This window comes from Oncorhynchus nerka, linkage group LG24, assembly GCF_034236695.1.
Source record: "Oncorhynchus nerka isolate Pitt River linkage group LG24, Oner_Uvic_2.0, whole genome shotgun sequence".
Classification (NCBI taxonomy): Eukaryota; Metazoa; Chordata; class Actinopteri; order Salmoniformes; family Salmonidae; genus Oncorhynchus; species Oncorhynchus nerka.
In genome coordinates this window covers 33,439,482-33,460,708 of record NC_088419.1, presented here as the reverse complement: position 1 = coordinate 33,460,708, position 21,227 = coordinate 33,439,482, and the positions used below count along the sequence as shown (strand labels likewise).

Sequence of the window (21,227 nt, the reverse complement as noted above, 5' to 3'; positions counted from 1 at the left end):
AATTTAAGGAAGCTAGAGTTGTGATATGTAATCAATACCATGATAGTATGGATGGCCACTTACTGTCATCTATTTTTAATGGTATATCATCACATGAGGTCTGATGCATGGTTTGATTATTGAACCCTTGGAGAGTCATGAAAAATGAAGTGTACCTTTCAATGTAAAGATTATTCACCATCATTATTAACATTCTTTACAATGTGGGTACAAAACTGTATGAACCTCCACCCAAATGTCTTGTAAGGTAAGCATTGCCCTGAAAGAAAGGATGAGGCTTGTAAAATCCAAGTTCTGAATCTTGGTCATCTTTCCTTGCTGACAGCACCACCAACCCAACCCCTAAGAGAAGCCAGAGAGCACTCTGGTTTGGTGGGGTTCATGGATTATTCAAGTTCTCACACTTACTTATTTTGGGGCCCTATGCCAAAACAAACATTTGTTCTAAAGCAATCTGAACTAATGAGAGGTTGCAATTGCACGCGGGGCTACCTACCCACTTGTGCATCTTCCCCAGTGTTGCCATTTTAAAGCAAGTTTTCTGCAATTCTACACATTTTTCCATAGGGTGGAGAGACATGTTTGCAAGTTTTAATATGATATCTGAGGGAGACTGACTAACAGAATCAGAGGGGGTGTAACTTAAGGAAGCTTGAGTTGTGATATGTAATCAATACATGATAGTATGGATGGCCACCTAAAATCCTGACTGGTAATTCGACCATGATTACTAAGTTTAGATAGCTAGCCACTAGACTAATTTACCAATCTAAAACATTTGAGCTAACATGGGTTAATTGAGTGATCAGTGACTGACATAACGAGAGAAAAACTGCTGATGCACAATCACATTTCTACTATTCTAACATGCACTAAAAAGCATCAAGCCTTTATGTTTCTGAGTGCCAAGATGCATTCAAAAACAGATACCTCGGAAGTAGGCGATTCCCTCCCTTACCGAAAAGTAATGCATTTTTAAGGTGCTGAGGACCCAGGCGGAGAGGAGGTAGTGTGGCCAAAAAAAAAATCTGTTTTGTGGCGATGTGACAGCGTCTGGGCCCACCGGCGCTGCTTCTCATTTGCACTACTGAACTCACCAGCTCGGCCGGCTGAAGGGTGCCACTTAACGTTATCCTCACGAGCTCAACTCAGGCAAGAGACATCAACCGAGGAGACCACTTATTTATTTATTCATTCTCCCCTGTTTTCCAATTGACAATTCCCCCTACTCTCTCTTTGTACAGTGCAGTTTGTTCCCGGTCTTCTGCATTCAAGGCATGGCCTTGTTGTGTAGATTTTTCGAAGACAACGACTTTGAACGGTCCGGGGTTTTCCTCCATTTTTTTTTGTAGGCCAGTGGAAAATATGCTTCTTCCAAAACAGGAGCACGGAAATGAAGAGACCTATAAGATCTACTGCAGAAGTAGTCTGCTCAGTCTCAAAGAGTATTCGTTTTCTTTTCTCTCTGGTACAATTTGTTTACCATCATTTGCCTATCTATTAATCAATTCCGCAATTTATTCATGTCACCGATTGGTCAGACATTCCACTCTCCTGGGGCCTCATTTATAAACATTTGAGTACATACAAAATATACTGCAAAACATGCACGTGCAGTTTTAATGCAAAAGCTAGCATTTATAAATAGTGAAGTTGGCGTGAGAATGTGCTTAACTCCACACAATGTGTACGTAAAGGACGTCACACTGCTTGCTTTGCCAGGACCATTTCCTCCTGATACGGCTCATTCAGAGGCTCAAACCCTGGACCTCAGCCTTGCTAGTACACATGATCAGGCCTCGAATGTCCCAGCAGCATCGATGGCCGTAATGCCCTCTAAAAAAATCCTTGCCTCACGGCCAAAGTGGCCGCTGTGCTCTTGGACTGAATATTCACTTAACAAAAAATATAAACGCAACATGTAAAGTGTTAGTCCCATGTTTCATGAGCTGAAATAAGTTTATTTCTCTCAAATTCTTCACCTGTGAGTTCGTCTGAGACCAGCCACCCAGAAAGCTGATGAAACTGAGTTTGCACAACCAAAACATTCTGCAAAAACTGTCAGAAACACTCTCAGAGAAGCTCATCTACATGCTTGTTATCCTCATCGTGGTCTTGACCGGACTGCAGTTTGGCATCGTAACTGACTTCGGCAGGAAAATGCTAACCTTCGATAGCCACTGGCACGCTGGAGAAGGGTGCTCTGCACGGATATACCAGGCAGAAGGCAGACAGAGTGTATGGCGTTGTGTGGGCGAGCAGTTTGCTGATGTCAACGTTGTGAACAGAGTGCCCCATGGTGGCGGTGGGGTTATGGTATTAGAAGGTTATGGACAATGAACAACTGCATTTTATTGATGGAAATTTGAATGGACAGAGATACTGTGACAAGATCCTGAGATTGATTCATTGTTGTGACATTCATCTGCCGCCATCACCTCAAGTTTCAGCATGATAATGCACAGCGCCATGTCGCAAGGACCTGTACACAATGCGGGCTAGACATCTGGTAAAACAAAACACATGCATATGGTGGACATTGGGCAGTAGGCTACAAGTGAAGACAGACACGTCGGGGATGCAATGGCGCACATTCTTCTTATCGAATTCCGAGGCGCATACGAGAACTGTCTACATTTACTTTGTCAGCCAACAAGATGAGTAACACACAGCAACATCACAAGCTTATGTCAATCTACTATCCCCCATAGTACAAAAGTTGACCTATTATATTGGTCAGCTTGTCGTTCTGTGCGAGAAAGAACTATTCCATAACATGCTCTGGGATAGTTCCCGAAATTAATACAACCACTCTGCATCAAAAAACCAATGCGGAACATTTAGCTTCATATTTCCCTAAAATATTAGGATACTGCTTCACATTATAAGCACAGCAATGCGCACATGGCAGTAGGCTATAAGCACAAATGTTCCAAAATGCAATTAGTGAGAAACCGCCATTCTCAAAAGTGCACCACAAATGCAAGCGGTGACAGATGAAAATATCCTTCCGAAATGTTGAAAGAGGGAAGATCTAAAGACACAACAACAAGGATGGGTTAATATGACTAGGACTGGGTTAATATGACTAGGACTGGATTAATATGACTAGGACTGGGTTAATATGACTAGGACTGGGTTAATATGACTAGGACTGGGTTAATATGACTAGGACTGGGTTAATATGACTAGGACTGGGTTAATATGACTAGGATTGTGTATTTGACTGCTGGACAACGAAAGAAGTTGAGAACATGAGAGAAATACTGGTTTCAATGGCATATGAGGAAGTGTTTATTAAATAATCCCCTTAACATTCCTATGGTCGGAACACGGTAAGACATGCCTCATAAAATGAGGGGGTTTGAATGTTTGGTTTGTTAAATTTGACACCATGTGTAACGTACATTTGTTTTAGTTTACTACACTACTTGAGTCTCACTCAATGCCGCTTTTCACTCAAGGAGGGCAATTTTTGTTCCTCGACCACGAGACACTTGATTTCAGTCTGCATGGTCAATGCAGCACATGCAGCAATTGATGACAATGCGGTTTTCACTTTGTTCCTTAATATAAATACACTAGCGTTCTATAACCTAATGTTCATTTCTCTACCATAAGCCACCTCCAACATTGTTTTAAAGAATTTGGCAGTACGTCTAACCGGCCTCACAACCGCAGACCACGTGTAACCACACAAGCCCAGGACCTCCACATCCAGCTTCTTCACCTGCGGGATCGTCTGAGACCAGCCACCCAGACAGCTGATGAAACTGAGGAGTATTTGTCATAAAGCCCTTTTGTGGGGAAAAAAACTATTATTATTGGCTGGGCCTGGCTCCCCAATGGGTGGGCATAGCTACCAAGTGGAAGGGCCTATGTCCTCCCAGGCCCACCGATTGCTGTGCCCCTGCCCAGTCATGTGAAATCCATAGACTAGGGCCTAATTTATTTATTTTAAGACTGATTTCCTTATATGAACTATAACTCAGTAAAATCTTTGAAATTGTTGCATGTTGCATTTGTATATTGTTGCAGCAACCGGAATCCCGGGTCCGACATGAAAAATGTGGCAGGAATTGAGATAGCAACCGGAGAGTTGCTTGTATCAAATCCAAAATGCCATTACCTGCCGCTGTAGCCTTGAGCAAGGCACTAAACCCCCACACAACAGCCCCCAGCACCACTCCAAAACCTGTATAGGCATGTACAGTGCATTTGGAAAGTTTTCATTCTCCTTGACTTTTCCACATTCTGTTCCATTACAGCCTTATTCTAAAATCTACAATGTAGATAAGAGTAAAATAAAGAATCCTTGGAATGGGTAGGTGTCCAAATGTTTGACTGGTACTGTACTTGTAGGTAGAGGAAAAGTGACTGTGCACAGATAATAAACAGAGTAGCAGCAGCGTAAAAAATGTGGGAAGGGGTGGAGTCAATGCAAATAGCCCGGGTAGCCATTTGATTAGCTGTTCAGGAGTCTTATGGCTCTTACCCAGAGCAACTTACAGTTAGTACATTCATCTTAATACAGCTAGGTGGGACAACTTCTATGCCTGTGATATGTAAAGGCACATTTTCCTCAGTCAATTTTTCTTCACCTCAGTCAAGTTTTTTTTTTTTTTAAACATCCATTCAAATTATAATAGTTCCTCACAGTATTTGAAAAATCTTCCCAACACTCTCCCCCGTGATAATCAGTGTCACTGATAAATAGGCTGTGGACATGTTGCATGCATTTGTTTCTATTTTAATTACTGTTCATTTAAATCGTCATACTACAGCATAGTTGTCCCCTTTATACTTTGAAAGACGGGTGCATTTGCATATGTGAGTTCACTGATCTTTAGGCCTATGTCCATTCAGAAAGTTTTCTAAAGTAGCCTGTCTTAAACAATAATCAAATGCTCCTGTCATGATTTAATCTTGGAAAAGGCTATTTTTCAGTAGTTTAGGCTACATTATTTTTCTCATTACGGCATCCTCTCTCTGAAGAACGGTCAAATGACCGCAGCAGCAGGGTTTGTGACAATATGTAAATATTTCAGGAAAAGTGTGAGAAAACCCATCAGACTTTATTTGAATGGTTTTGAGCGTCTAAATAGGATCTGTATTACATTTTTTTTATATGCAGAAAAGCCAACAGACAAGGACAAGGTACAGTAGGCATCTCTTTATTTTGACTCCATTAATGTTGTCAATACAAAAACCTGACAGATCCTCTACAACCTGGCATTTCTTTCATTTATTTATTCATATTTAAGTAATAACCTGAATAATAATGAAATGCCGTGATAATAACGTAAGGTAATGGCTTGTTTCAAATAGGGTTTTATTAAGAAGCATATCCATGTAAACAAGTAAACAAACATAATTGTGACCTGGTTTTAACCTTCCAGACTTGGAATTCGCTACCCAAAGCTTTTACTTGTGACATATAGTTAAATGCATTAAAGAGGAACAATAAGGACATATTGAAGATGCGCATTCTCATCCCCAGAATATTTATATATGCCTATTTAATGATAAAGCTTAGAACATCAACAACTTCCTAGTTAAGAACACTATAACAATATGGATGAAAATGAAACGTATTCTACAAGAACCAATATCACTCCCTAAAAACACAACCTTTTGGAACAATCCTTCGATAGCTTTTAAGAATTCACTGATAAATTGATCCACACGGAAACTAAAGGCATAGAAACCTGTAAATCACTTGGTACATTTATTTCTATGACAAATTTAAAACGTAATTTTGGACTGACCAATGTAGATAGTTTATACATGCAACTTAAAAGTTTACATGCAACTTAAAAGTTACATATGACAAAATGTCGATTTGAAATCAGAGCAACCTTGAGGGACTCTTATTTGAGTCAGAAAAGGATGTCCATATGATAGGGTAGATATATAAAACCTTGCTGAGAACAAGTCCAACTGACAGTCATTTAGAAAAAAATATAAATTATTGGAACTAAGACTTGTAATGACTAATGCTTTCTGGGTATGCTATAAAGTCAAAAAGTTATGGGCGGTGCTAGAAAGTTGTCTGTCAGCATATTTCAAGACATGGCATATGGGGATGTAGTGAGATGCCCAATGGGCTGGACGTTTCTCTTATCACGCATCTTGAAAAAAAAACGTATGCAAAAACTTGGAAATATATCAAATCAGCCATCAATAACGGAAAAATCAAATGATTTCTTCTTGAAATAGCGTGGGCAACGAGAAAAACTAAAATTGGTACAATTTAAGGCCACGTGGCAGACAATAATGCAGGCACTAGAGATGGGGTGTGAGCACGCGGGTCTGGGCAGATGAGATGTAGTCATTGTTTGTGTGCATCGAAGTTGTTGGTATGCATACGTTTGTATCTGGAGTGGGAAAAATACAAAAATATTATAAAACAAATCATTTCTGCTAGGCATCAGACTAATTTTGTGCTTCAGATGCACTTCTCCACTTGGATGAGAATTCATAAACAGGCATTTAACAGCAAACAGCACACTGATGTGTAGCCAACTTTTTTTCTGGTAAAATGGAAGATTAACTTTAAGCAAAACATAAAGAAATGTAGCTGGTTACATTCTTTCTATGATAAATATTAGAAATATAAAGCCCTGCATTGTTTTTGCAAAAAACACCTTGCTTTTTCATTGTAAACTCATTTACTCCAAATAGTATTGCAATTCTGTTGTCATCTGATGAAAGTTAAGCTATTTTCTGCCAAATGTGTTGCACTAATGTGAAGGGAAACTATAGTTGCAAGCCCCTGATCACTTTACTGAAGCAAAAAAAAATATTATAATAATAATGTTTACCTTCAATATAAAACAAGTGAAATGGTTTAAAAACAGATTTTTGAAGGTCTGCGGCTTGAAAATGCAGATTTCTGAACCCTGAACGCGACCCGTTGCACTCAATTCTACAGCACAGTACGGTACCATGCAGTCAAAGTTAACAGGTGAACAGAAAAGATTGCTGAGGGGCTCCTGAGTGTCGCAGCGGTCTAAGGCACCGCATCTCAGTGCTAGAGGCGTCACTACAAACCCTGGTTCGATTCCAGGCTGTATCACAACCGCCGTGATTGGCTGTCCCATAGGGTGGTGCACAATTGCCCCAGGGTCATCCGGGTTATGGTTTTGCCATGATAGGCAGTCATTGTAAATTAGAATTGGTTCTGAACTGCACTGAACTGAACATTATGTTGGGGGAAAAGTAAATGTAAAACTTTGTTGAATTCAAATATTCTGCTGGCAGGTCCACAACAATTAGCCATTGTTTTTTTCTTTCAGAAAGTCACAGTCCTTTGTCAAATACAGCATAGGTTAATGAAACAGCTCCAAAAACATGACATTTTGATTATAGAAACTGACGTGGACTAAATTCCAAAAGTTGTAAATTATACAGCAAATAAAGGGCGTTATTGTCACCATAAAAGGTGAACGGAGGGAGTTTCCCAGGAGTTATAATGCTTGTTCACGCACATACCGCTTTTTTGGACATGTTGGATTTATAATGGGAAACCTGCATATGTATTGTGTATGCCAAGATAATAAAGCTCAATTTATTTTATAAGAACCTATATTTTCAGAAATGGCACCCCAGATATTTGGTGTGGAATTTACACAACACTTATTTATAAATTAGGCCCCTGATGTCCCATGTCTGATAAGTCTCCTGATTAGACAGGAAAGACGACATCCAGACCGAGGCCCAGATTTGTGAAAGGGGGAATCTATTAAAAATGGCTTCCACTAAACTATGTGTGCAAAATATGCAATGGCATATTTATTACAGGCAGATAGGATATCCATTTTCAGCACTGCTTATGTCCTCCAAACAAACCAAACTTCTAGTCTCTTTATATTGCTCCTTCTTTGCAGTGAGCATGTGTGAAATAAGGGTGAAATAATGGATGTGCCTACACAACTATAAGATATCGATTAACATTGTCATAACAAAATCAGGGCTTTCCAACTAAGATGAGACAAGAGAAGAGGCAACATTTAAAGCAGCCCAAATCTCCCACTTTCTTCAATAAAGGAATAGAAGATTTGTGCGAAATGGTTTGTGTTTGATGTGACAGACGTACGAGAGAACCCTCCCTCCTGGGCCAGACTTGCCCCCATTTTACAACAAGGTCTCTCCTTGCCAGAACATACATTTCTGGCGAGGAGGCTGACATTGGCGCCGTGTGTATTGAACAAGTGTAATGATTCCCCTCGTTGTGCTGAGTGAATTGGAGGCCGACTACCCCCGGTTTGTAGAAACTGGGCTTGGGCTCCGCAGACACATTAATTATCCCTGCCCATCTAACCATTAGGCGTGCAAGGCGCCACACAGGTGTCAAACTTACGCAGTGGTTCCATTTTTCCAGAGGTCACAACTTCCATTTTGTCCGGGAGGCTTTCGGCATGCAGGTGCTAAATCATTCTTCTTAGTGTGTGTGTTTGCATAATATTTTATGTTGTTGCATGGGTCTGTGTGTGCGCATGTGTGTAACCACAACTGGATTGTGTAGGCAGTGAGACAGAGATGGAAGTTCTTACATAATGACGATTATAATTGAACACAGAAGTCCATCCAGTAGTAAAAAAACATGGGATACATTTATTTTAGCTGATAGCTGATACTTCCTCAAGTTTGACTTCTAGTCTTTCATGTCAGTCTGCTCTGGCTTCAGCATGGACAGTGTTCCTAATAATCTACAGCAAACATGGGAATTAAAATGTCCCCACTTTAAGGGCATTTAACAGAGATGACAGCAGTAATCCTAAGACTTAGCATACAGTATTAGGTTTTCATGGGCCATCTATCATTCTTCAGGAAAGGCTTCTTCCCTTTCTGTGTACCTGTTGATAGAAATACATAGCTCTCCCTCGGCTCGACGCACGTTCTCCAATTGAGCTAATCTGTAAAGCACCAAGCATTCACCGCTCAGTGGACATGCTCTCACTGACTTCCTCCCTAGCTTCTGTGAATTCCCACCTGTCTCTAGAGACTCGCTCTCAGTTAATCTGACTCGTAATGCTTAACGCTGGGCAATTCAGTGATAGACTGGCGCTGCCGCCAGAGTGGGGGCCATCGATCGAGCCTTATCCAAACTGACCGGATCGCTGAGCGTGAGTTCTCTAGATCTCACACGCTGAGGGTTGCGGGGGGAAGAGAACTCTCCGATTTAGATCCATAACTCATTCCATTCCAACATGGATGGCCAGGGGTGGGGGGGGTGATTATCCATCTGCTCAGAGGAGTCGGCGTACTGGTGTGCTTTGTTCAAAAAAGTTCTGCTCCCTTTAGAGATGAGCCTGTGAAGTGTTTCCCAGATACGATTGTTCCTTTGCTCTAACAGTCTTATGGAGATAATTCACCTCTGTAGCCCATCTGTGTTGCTTTGTTCCTTTCACTTCATCGGTAATGTATTATATATTTTTTGAAGCAACAGTTTCAATAGTGTCACCATCCGATCTTATCCATATGGACAGCTTTCTGGGAGATAGCCATGAAAAATAACTTTGATGTTGCGTAAGGTGATTTTGTCATACTTTGATGGCTTCCAATGGCCAGTGCCCAATTAACATTTACAAGTCTAGAGGCGTCAACATTGAAAAATCGTGGACTGACCAGACCTCCTCCATGCAGTGCTTTCCAGGCCAGCTGGGAAATCAATGAAGCAGTTTAGATATAGCAGTGAACTACTAGTTTTACATGAGTTGTGTTATACTCAAAGCATCAATTAATTCATACCTTAGTACCTATTGCCTTTCATAGCATTCTCACTGGTGGTGTAGTCATTAACACATGTAACACATATGTTATGTTGGAAATCAGGTGGTCATGGTTAACATGCAAACTGCTATTAACAAGTCATGGAATTAGGTGTATTTGAAATGTCACAGATTTTTTTTGCCAGGGTTTAAAACTGTAGGTTCGCTTACCTTACATCTTTGACTATGACGATTAGCCTACGTCATGAGCAATTTGTTTTTGCGCATTTACCCAGGTGATATGAAAGTGCAGTTGGGAGCTGCCTAATGTTCCTCATGAAGCTACACCAGGGTTTTGCTTTGTCATTTGAATGAGCCACCACTAAATCGAAAGCCTCTTTATGACAACTAAGGCTGACCCTGGAGAGCAAACACTTGTGCTGAATGGGAGATTAAATGTCATTTGAAGTTACTGTAAGAGCTTGATAACGGTTTTGAAGTGAAATGGTAGTGTGCAGTCAGCTACTATAAACTAACATCAGAGAAAAGCCATTCATGGTGACTATTCCTTTGTACATCAGTCACAAACAACCGCATATAGAGGTTTTGGTTTAGGGAGAAATGTCCAGTGAGACATCTCTCTATAGAGACTCCAGATTCTAGTGAAAGGATGAAACTGAATGAGATGCTGCAAAACAGGATTGAGATGTAGCCGACAGCATGCAGAGCGCAAAACAATGAGACAGACTGTGAGGTACTCAATGAGGCAGCAATGAGACCCAGTTTGACAGGGGCTGAGTGAGACGGTGGCTCCGCGGGTTATTTCTGTCTGAGTCCCTTTCCTCACTCAGCATCTAATTGCCCAGATTCTACCTCTGTGAGATGCCAATGAGACGATGAGTGAACAGCACAACAAAATGAGACACCTGGAGTCGGAGACAAAATTGGAATAGAAAGACACTGAATTAGCACACTATTGAGACAGTGTGATGGGTGAGTGGCTGAGACAAAGCAGCTGGCTGTGGCAGCAGGCTGGGCTGAAAGCACTTCATCTATAGACGAGGGTGGGCTGCTTTGGTTCCAGCAAAAACCTAATAACCTGTTACCTGAGGAGACATATCCAACAGCAAAGATTAAGAGAGGTCTTAATATTCACATCTATATCAAACACACACTCATTTGTGACTGTGTGTGATGGAGATGTGAATATGTGGGGATTTCAAAGGTGATAATTATAAAGACAGAGTTTGAAACAGAAGTTCAAATCAGAACAGTGTATTTTTGGGGGGCTGTATTTTATGTTTTTGAATAATAAAAGTTAATGATTTGCTTTATGGGTAGTGTGTGACCCTAGGGTAGCAACACATACACAAAACTATATGGACACCCATTCAAATGAGTGGATTTGGCCATTTTAGCTACACCCATTTCTGATAGGTGTATAAAATCGAGCACACAGCCATGAAATCTCCATAGACAAACATTGGCAGTATAATGGCCTTACTGAAGAGCTCAGTGACTTCCAACATGGCACCGTCACATGATGCTACCTTTCAAAAAAGTCAGTTCATCAAATCTTGGCCCTACTAGAGCTGCCCCGGTCAAATGTAAGTGCTGTTATTGTGAAGTGGAAACGTATTGGAGCAACAACGGCTCAGCCGCAAAGTGGTAGGCCACATAAGCTCACAGAACGGGACCGGCGAGTGCTGAAGCGCGTACAAATACTCTATCCTCGATTGCAACACTCACTACAGAATTCCAAACTGCAGGAAGCAAAATCTGCACAAGAACTGTTAGTCGGGAGCATCATGAAATGGGTTTCCATGTTGGAGCAGCCGCACACAAGCCTAAGACTACCATGTGCAATCCCAAGCGTCAGCTGAAGTGGTGTAAAGCTTGTCGCTATTAGACTCCGGAGCAGTGGAAACTCAGTCTATGGAGTGATGACTCACACTTCACCATCTGGCAGTTTGACAGACAAATCTGGGTTTGTCGGATGTCAGGAGAACGCTACCTGCCCCAATGCATAGTGCCAACTGTAAAGCTAGGTGGAGGAGGAATAATGGCCTGGGGCTGTTTTTCATGGTTCGGGCTAGGCCCCTTAGTTTGGGCTAGACCCCTTAGTTCCAGTGAAGGAAAATCTTAACGCTGCAGCATACAATAGACGATTCTGTGCTTCCAACTTTATGGCAACAGTTTGGGGAAGGCCCTTTCCTGTTTCAACATGACAATGCCCCCGTGCACAAAGAGAGATCCATACAGAAATGGTTTGTCAAGATCAGTGTGGAAGAACTTCACTGGCCAGCACTGGCCTGCACAGAGCAGCAGGAGGGGGGGGGACCTCCATATTAATGCCCATGATTTTATGAGATAATAATGTGGTGTCCACATAGAATGTACACTACATGACCAAAACTAAGTGATACCAATGGGTCTTTCTCCATTCTGAATGTTGTATACTGTTCAATTCAACCAAAAACTATTATCAGCAATTCCTGCATTTCCTGGACTCTTGAGATCATTTCCACACTGCCACATAGGGCTGCACGGTATTGGCAAACATTATAGGCCTCATCTTTAACCAAATGTTGCAATTGCAATTTGACTTTGATTTAGAGCAAAACACTTAGGTGAACTGAAAAATAATGATTATTATAATTTTATAGTTAGAATATAATAGTGAGCATTTTGCATAGTGTGGTTTGAAATGACAATGAATGAAGATGACAGGGAGGAGTTATTGTGACAGGGTACAAACCAAAGTGTTGATAAGTGTTTCCTATGGGGCCCTACACATTTACATTTTAGTAATATTTCTGATGCTCTTATCCAGAGCGTCAACCTTTGGCTACATTGAATGCTCGCTTAGCTACTTCATGTAGCTAACATATTCATGCTTTGCGTATTCCTCTTTGATTTAGAAGACACTGTTGCACAAACATGCTGATGTAAGTCTACACCATCACTGGTATTATCAGGCTGTATGGCTAGTTACGTTTGCTCTGACTCACATTTATTAGCTAGCTACCTAGCGATTAATGGCTAACAAGATTTAGGCCCAACTTGCTAAGAAAAGATTAACTATCTGTTTGCAGATGTAAGAAACGCAAACTAATAGTGTAATTATAGAACGCTAGTGGATTTAAATATAAGAAGCAACCCGCTTCTGCTGCATTGACCATGCAAACTGAACGCAAGTGTCTTGTGGTCAAGCAACATCAAATGCACTCCTTGAGTGACAGGAGGCGGGGCTAGGTCTGTGTGGAAAGCAGCATGGAGAGAGAGCAGAGAGAAATGTAAACTGTAAAAATGGACATTATACACAGCATACGACATTTAACAAAACGAACATTCAAATACCGTTCTAAAAGGTCAATTATAAACTGCGTGGTTCGAGCCCTGAATGCTGATTAGCTGACAGCCGTGGTATATCAAACCATATAACCATAACCATACCACAGGTATGACAAAAGTTATTTTTACTGCTCTAATTACATCGGTAACCAGTTTATAATAGCAATAAGACACCTCAGGGGTTTGTGGTATATGGCCAATATACCACGGCTAAGGGCTGTATCCAGGCACTCAGCGTTGCGTCGGCAATAAGAACAGCCCTTAGCCGTGGTATATTTGCCTTATACCACACCCCCTCGGGCCTTATTGCTTAAGTAAAAACCCAAACCAGTCCGTGCATTAATACCGGTATATCGTCAAATACGGTGTACCACCCAGCCTTCATTGATCATAGCATGAGTCTACCCGACCGTTTTTTCTAGACTCAACTAGAAGGCCTGTTTGATAACACCCTAGCTGCGAGGCATGCAAGACAAGACATTGTGAGATACAGATTACCAAGACATAGGCGCACAGCTCTTTCTGCCTGCTCCCACCTCTCCCTCTTACGCTGGCTCACCTGCTCTTTCTCTTCGCTAATGATGCAAGTGTGTGTTCAGTCTTCGGTCTGTTGCGTGTAGAATATCCTAGCCTATTCATTGAATAGGGCTCCAGAGTGGCACAGCGGTCTAAGGCACTGCATCTGTCATAGGCTGTCATTGTAAATAACAGGTTGTTCTTAACTAACTTGCTTAGTCAAAAAAAGGTTAAATAAAATGTAAAAAATGATAGGCCCTGCTGTACTGAAGTTGTGAGACACTGCAAAGTCAATAGATAGGCCTAGTGCACAGTTCTGACTGTGTGCCTGGTGGTCGATCTGCCTATACTGTGCCCCTTTCCCCCTCTCTCTGTCCTTTGATAGCTTAGATGCAAGTGTTTGTGTTCTTGGAAGTATGGCAACTAAGTCTCCTCCGGTTCCAAAAATACTGAATGGGATAATAGTAGGAGACGACGTGCAAGGAATTAATTATTTTGAAGTCGACTCTCTACCATTATGTCATTGTCGTCAACAGTTGTAAAAATGGCAGAGAAAGGCAAGGACACCAGCGAAGTCCTGTATGGCAATACTTTGAGAAGTTAAGAATGAAATGCTAACTTTGGGAGGTGGAATTGAGGTGCAATTCTTAACCATCTGAAAGGGAAGCACAGACACAAACCGTTGCTGGCAGCAGCGTTGTGAATTCACAATGCAGCTGAAAAATTGTCAGTTTGTCACATCCCTAACATTTCTGAAAATGTTTGAAACCCTACCTCATCAAAGAGTATCTTAAATAAGACACCTCAGTCCCCCCCCCCAAAAAAAAATAATAATAACTGCAAGTATTTTTCTATACTAGCAGACTCTGCTAATAACTTCTTTACTGAGGAAAATGTACTACAACTCTGTGGATTGTATCACCTCGTTATCTTAAAGCTGGAATCGCTTATTTAACAATAAAGTGGTCACCCACCTGTGTTTTGGTAAATTGCTGAGAATGGGCCTGGAGAAATGTAACCGCTCAAATTCAAAGTGAGAGCTATGTATGCAAGGACTGACCATCAATGATATCAACATTATAGTATTCACCATGTTTTGAGGATATAGCTAGACTTTTTATTTACAAACATTGGAGTATAACGAACATATTTTGGGTTGTGATAGGGTACAACTCATGAGGCATTTCAATTATATCCTTTAATAATCAATGGGTAGCCTATATAGCATTAATTTATAGGTCCAAAAATGGATGTAGCAACTAATGATTCTAGCTTTAAGGTGAATGCACCAACGAAGTCGCTCTGGATAATAGCATCTACTAAATTACTCAAATGTAAATATAATTAACTCTTATGGAGGGACAAACTCCAAATACCACAATCCTCTTGACGTCTTGTTTTCCACCCATAACTCTGCCCTGTCATCCACCTTCCTTAAACACAACTATGTGTACTATGACACATTAAAACTTTCCATTGAGAAAGTGAAAAACTGAAGTAATCCTTAAATTCATGTAATGACAAATGGTTGCTTTGCCTAGCCTTGCTGTCACTAGCAGAATGGGATATTTCGAATTGAAAACCAAAAGCTAGAGGAGAAAACATTAGAAAAGCTTACAGGCACCATCAGATCGATATCCATTACCTATTGATGCTGACGGGGAGGCAAACTGAATCCTTACATGGAGATCGGCAGTGATTGTACTGTGACCTGAAAGCAATACTTATTATTTTTGCTTTCTAGGGAAACGTTTCATTGTCTACCTCAAAATGTCAGGGACAGCATGGCTGTGCTGGTCTTGGTGGATTCCCTAAATAAACAACAAAAATAAAATCCATCGACAAAGTGAAACGAGTTAATCCAGTGCAGGTTTGATTTAAGCATCATTCATGTTGGCAAGGTTTATTTTATTTTACCTTTATTTAACTAGGCAAGTCAGTTAAGAACAAATTCTTATTTTCAATGACGGCCTACTGGGGAATAGTGGGTTAACTGCCTTGTTCAGAACGACAGAGTTTTACCTTGTCAGCTTGGGGATTCGATCTTGCAACCTTTCGGTTACTAGTCCAACACTAGCCACTAGGCTACCTGCCGCCCCAGGGAGGAGGGTCACATAACTATAAATCCTCCTCCCTGACTAAGCCATTCTCGACCAGCTTTTTGAATAAGAGGAGATAGGCTAAGCATTGTGATTTCTGAATAAGGCCTAAGTGTTTACTTCCAATGCCCAAAAGGTGTATGTGTGTGTCAGTCTTTACCTAGATTTATTCCAAGAGGGTCGTAAACACAAAGCTACATCATTGATTGAAACCCAAACTCTTAAGGAGATGTCCATCAAGCCTGTACAATTTGTCTATTGAGGCCATTAAAAAAACATAGGCAACAACAACGTCCACTGAGATTGCAACGTCGAGACATGTTGAAACTCTGTACTCCCTCCTCCCTAAAGAGTTGGATCTCAACTGGTACCAAAAAGAGCCACAATGGAAGGAAAGTGCTAACATCTGACTTAAGAGCTACAGGGAATTCCTTTACTACATTAATCACTGCATGGAGTGCTACAACAGCCGCTCCTTCCCCAGTTCCCAGCCCCCCTATCCTCCCTCTAAAAAAAGCATGTGAATTCATTAGGTAAACAAAAGGTGAGGTGAGCGAACAGGATACATAGGGGAGAAAATCAGGGCTCTGAGACTCACCTTGGGCCAACATGCTGAACTCCAAGAAGAGGGCAATGTGGTAGAGCTCCATTGCCTCCTCAGCACGACTGGCAACCCCCCTGCCTCCGGCCACCAGGGCCTGCACCTCCCCCAGACTCCCCGCTGAGGGGCTTCCCCTCAGCACCAGTGCTAGCTCCACAGCGTCCGTGTACATGCAGTGCAAGATGACACGGGCATATTTCTTGGGGATGATGGACTCATCCAGGATGATGCGTGTGGGCGTCTGCAGAGCGCGCTCTGTGATCTCCTCGCCGGTGCGGATGCGCCGCTGCAGGAGGTTCCGGAAGAAAGGAGAGCGGGCCGAGAGGACCGCTTTGTGGGCGCGCAGCTCTTCGTCCGCGGGTCCTTGGATGACCGGTCCTCCTCCTACACCTCCTCCCCCAGCTGCTACCCCAACAGCTGGCCCGGCACTGAAGACCTCCACCAGCTCCGAGTCAGATGAGAAGCTGAGCAGTGAGTCGTAGAAGCACATGTGCTCGCAAAGGCCATGCATGTCCTCCTCCAGTGAGCTGGGTGTGCCAAACTCTTCGCTCAGGCGCACCAGCACGTCCATGTTCCGCAGCCGCGCATCCACCTCTGGGCCCAGCTCGCCCGTGTACAGGTAGTGCAGCAGTGCCGAGAACATGGCCGCGTCCATGCCCGCTGTGCCCACGTCCAGGAGCACCTCAGCACCGTAGCCTGGCGACGACGACAGCAGCGTCTTGAAGAAGGGGCAGCGGGCAGCCAGCACAGCACGGTGCGCAGGGAAGCAGGCATCCTGGAAGATGAGGTCCACGTCCGTGCAGTACTTGTGCTGGTAGAGGGCGGCCAGGTCGCGCTGCAGGCTCCGGGCCTCAGCCCGCGCCAGTCCCGCCTGCAGGTTCAGCTCCTTGAGAGCTGCTGTGCCCTCGTATTCCTCAACCAGGGCGTTTGCGTCACGCACATCCCAACATGAGAGGAGCTCGCGCATCTGTCGCACGTGGTCGGCCGAGCGGCTGGACTTGCGGCGCTTGATGAATCTCCTCCTGAGAGTGGCTAGGCCCGAGCTCTTCTTCTTCTTGTCCTGGGGCTTCTCGGGGCCGGACTCCAGGCTGTAGAGCTTCCCCTCTCCTCCATAGCCCTGGGAGCCATAAGAGGATGTCCCTGAAAGGAGACAGTAACATACAGAATCGGTGGGTGAGCAACAGAGTAGTAGTTTACGAATTAGATTTAATAATAATACATAAATAATGATGAGCCAACTTATAATTCATGTTATATATATCTGGTTTTAGGGCAAATCCCTGACTGAGATAAGATATCAACCTTTTAACTCAGGGTCTTTTTTAAGATAAAAAAAAGAATCATAAAAGTTTCCAACCAAAAAATGGAGAAGCCCTCTTGGCCGCAGAGACAAATTTTTCCCCGTTAAAGCAAATTTTCTGCTATTCTACACATTTTGCCATGGTTTATGTCGTGTTCCAGCTGAGTGACTCAAACATTATAACAAAATCAATGGGGATGCCATGACAAAAAAAACTGCTGAATTGTAATTGGTGATTGTTAGTTCTGAGAAGACAATCTTATTTAAAAGGTCCAATTAACCATTTTTGATATAATTTTTGGGTAACAATTAAAGAGGAAGGTTACCTAAAAACCAAAATGTCCCAAGTCATTACATGTTTTGAAACTGTACTGAATAAAAATAAAAACGTAACATGCAAAGGTTCCCGTGTTTCATGAGCTGAAATAAAAGAACCCAGAAATGTTTCATTTACATAAAAAGCATATTTAACTGAAATTGTGGACAAATTTGTTTACATCCCTGTTAGTGAGCATGTCTCCTTTGCCACAGATGCACCTTGTGCTGGGGACAATAAAAAGGCCACTAAAATGTGCAGTGTTTCCACAACAATGCCACAGATGTCTCAAATTTTGACGGAGCGTGCAATTGGCATGCAGGAATTTAATTTAATATTAATTTCTATACCATAAACCGCCTCCACGTTGTTTTAAAGAATTTGGCAATATGTCCAACCGGCCTCACAACCATGCCAGCCCAGGACCTCCACATCCGGGTGCTGAGGAGGACTTATGTCGGTAATAAAGCCCTTTTGTGGGGAAAACTCATTCTGATTGGCTGGGCCTAGCTCCCCAGGGGGTGGGTCTATACCCTCCAAGGCCCACCCATGGCTGCGCCTCTGCCCAGTCATGTGAAATCCATAAATTAGGGCCTAATTAATTTATTTCAATTGACTGATTTCCTTCTATGAAGGGTAACTCTTTGAATTTGTTGCATGGTCCGTTTATATTTTTGTTCAGTATAATTAGGTTGAGTTTGTCTTCTCCCCCTCTCTCTCCCTGCAGTCTAGAACTGGAAAGTCACAAAAACGGGTCACGTAACTCTTTGTGCACTGGTAGCTTTGCTCCATTGTCAGTCAAAGAGCGATTAAGAAATGTGCGAATTGTGGATGAATCCAATTAGAATTTTTATCAAAAGTACAATTGGTTTTGAGCCAGGAAATGTGTACTTTTCCACCTAAAATGATTGCAATTATTTCTATATCATTATTTCATGTGGCTGACTGCAACAGTGGAGATGGGTAACAGCTCTGCATGTGTGCTCTCATGGGGCAACTCTGACGTATATGGCCTTACTTGGAACTTGACGTCACAGATGTGAGTTTTATAGGAGGGGGTACCTGGCTGCACTTTATATAAGATATCTAGGGAAGGCACAAAATGTCACTGGTTTCCATTGAAAGACAGACAGATGCAGAAGGAAACACTCCTACAGACAATTTTGCCAATCTATGTGTGTGTAGTAAGCACTTCATGGATGACTATGAAAGAGCCTAAATTCAAAAATGTATCAAATTGATTGTTTTTCCTCACCCATCAACACACAATACCCTATAATGACAAAATTAAATCATGTATTTTTTGCAAATGTATTAAAAATGAAATACAGAAATCTAATTTCTATAAGTATTCACACCCGAGTCAATACATTGTGGAAGCACCTTCGGCAGCAATTACAGCTGTGAGTCTTTCTGAGTGAGTCTCTAAGAGCTTTCCACACCTGGATTGTGCAACATTTGCCATTATTTTTTTCAAAATTCTTCAATCCTGGTCAAATTGGTTGTTGATCATTGCTAGACTATTTTCAGGTCTTGCAATAGATTTTCAAGTAGATTTAAGTCAAAACTGTAACTTGGCCATTCAGGAACATTCACTGTCTTAGTAAGCAACTCCAATGTAGATTTGGCATTAAGTAAATATTCCCATGGACTGGATCTGGTGAGGTGCCAAAATACAGAGGCGCTTTTGAGAAAGGGCAAAGCGAGTTTGCGGAGGCAAGTAGTCTAATCATTGTAGTTTGAGTTGATCTTATTGTGTTGTAGCCTAGACGCTCTACCAGTTACCATATGTTGAGGAGATGGACAGTAATTGTCACCTTACATTGTAGAATAGACAGAATAAAAATGAAAGATGTTGGTGCATTTTAATTACTTAGGATCGGGTCTACTTGCTTTTTTTCATCGTCATCAATATCTGATCTGTTGGCAAGCCATTTGCATGACAACATTTCATGCCTTTAACAACTGTACCACTGCGTGACATACATGACCCCAGAAACAACCTGGGATATGTCTATTTGGTTGCATGTATTCTGGTCTACTGTCTATTCGTAACCCCCACTTCCCGCTGTCGATAGTGGCCATGAATATCCTAAAAATATAATTACTTTTAGTCCCATGGTAAATTTTTTATTGCAGATAATAAACAAAATCGGCAGACCTCCAGTAGTACTCTTCATCACTTGCGTATATGTCATTGTCAGACATGTTTTTAGGTTGTTGTCAACAGAGCAGAGTTAGCAGTGCACAAAGACATCACATGACCCATTTTTGCAGCTTTCCAGTTCTAGACTGCAGGGAAAGAACTCCACCTAACGAGTTTCAATGTATGGAATCACCTAGAGAATTTAGGATTTTAGGTCAACTTCTCCTTTAAGTACCTTATTGTGATTGTTTTACATTAAAATGGTGCTAATCACCTGTAAGGTCAGTGTCCAATTACTGCAAATTCTTAAAAGGCTTTCATCTTATGGCAATGCCAAACATGACATTTTATTCATTTGAAATACCTAGAAATTAACATTACTTGAAACACTTTGTGGCAGCCACTATGAAAGGAAGGAATGGTCCCCCAGCCATTGCTCGAAATTAAGGTCGGCCCGTCGTCCCCAAAAAAAGATATGTCTGGGACGGTTAAAAACAGACTGGGACAGTTCTGGGACAATAGATGCAAAATGAATACAACCACTGTACATCAAATGTTAGGCTGATGCAACAGATCAGAACTTTTCTAAGTGCAGCAATGCGCACACAGCAGTAGGCTATGCACAAATGTTCCAAAATGCAATTAGCAGGGGGAAAAAAACATTCTCAAAAGCACACTGCACATACCAGTTTCATGTGAAAGAGATGAAAACAATTGATTAGAAATGTATAAATGGGGAGATGTAAAGATGCAACAACTAGCATGGGTTGCTAATATGACTAGGATTGTGCAATTGGCTGCTGGACAATTTAAGAAAGTTTAATTGAAAATCAATAGAACACAAGATAAATGCTGGTTTCAATGGCATATGAGGAAGTGTTCATAAAATAATTTACTCAACATTTCTATGGTCAGATTTTGTCTGGGCTACTTTCAAACAAGACATGCCTCGTAAAATGACATAAAACATCTAGGTTTAAAAATGCGGACTGCCTCCGCTCAGATTGCAAGGTGGGTGATGTGGGTGCGGAACGGGCAATGGCCGTTCTCTCCTTTCTTGTAACCATTTCATCTGAATGAACCATGCCTTGTGAGCCTATGTTGAAAGAATAAAGCCTTTAGACGTTAATGTTAATTATCCTACATTATTCAAAAAAACAAGTATTTTAATTTGGGACGGTT

The 21,227-nt window shown here is 41.8% G+C and overlaps 1 protein-coding gene across 1 annotated transcript in view; it reads right to left on the bottom strand.

The window, feature by feature from the left end:
- Window positions 1-21,227, bottom strand: part of btbd7 (BTB (POZ) domain containing 7) — a 114,666-nt gene that overhangs the window by 35,606 nt on the left and 57,833 nt on the right. The window contains exon 3 of the mRNA XM_029631604.2: window positions 16,281-17,423. Coding sequence (XP_029487464.1) covers window positions 16,281-17,423 — 1,143 coding nt within the window. The remainder of the gene's footprint in view (window positions 1-16,280; window positions 17,424-21,227) is intronic.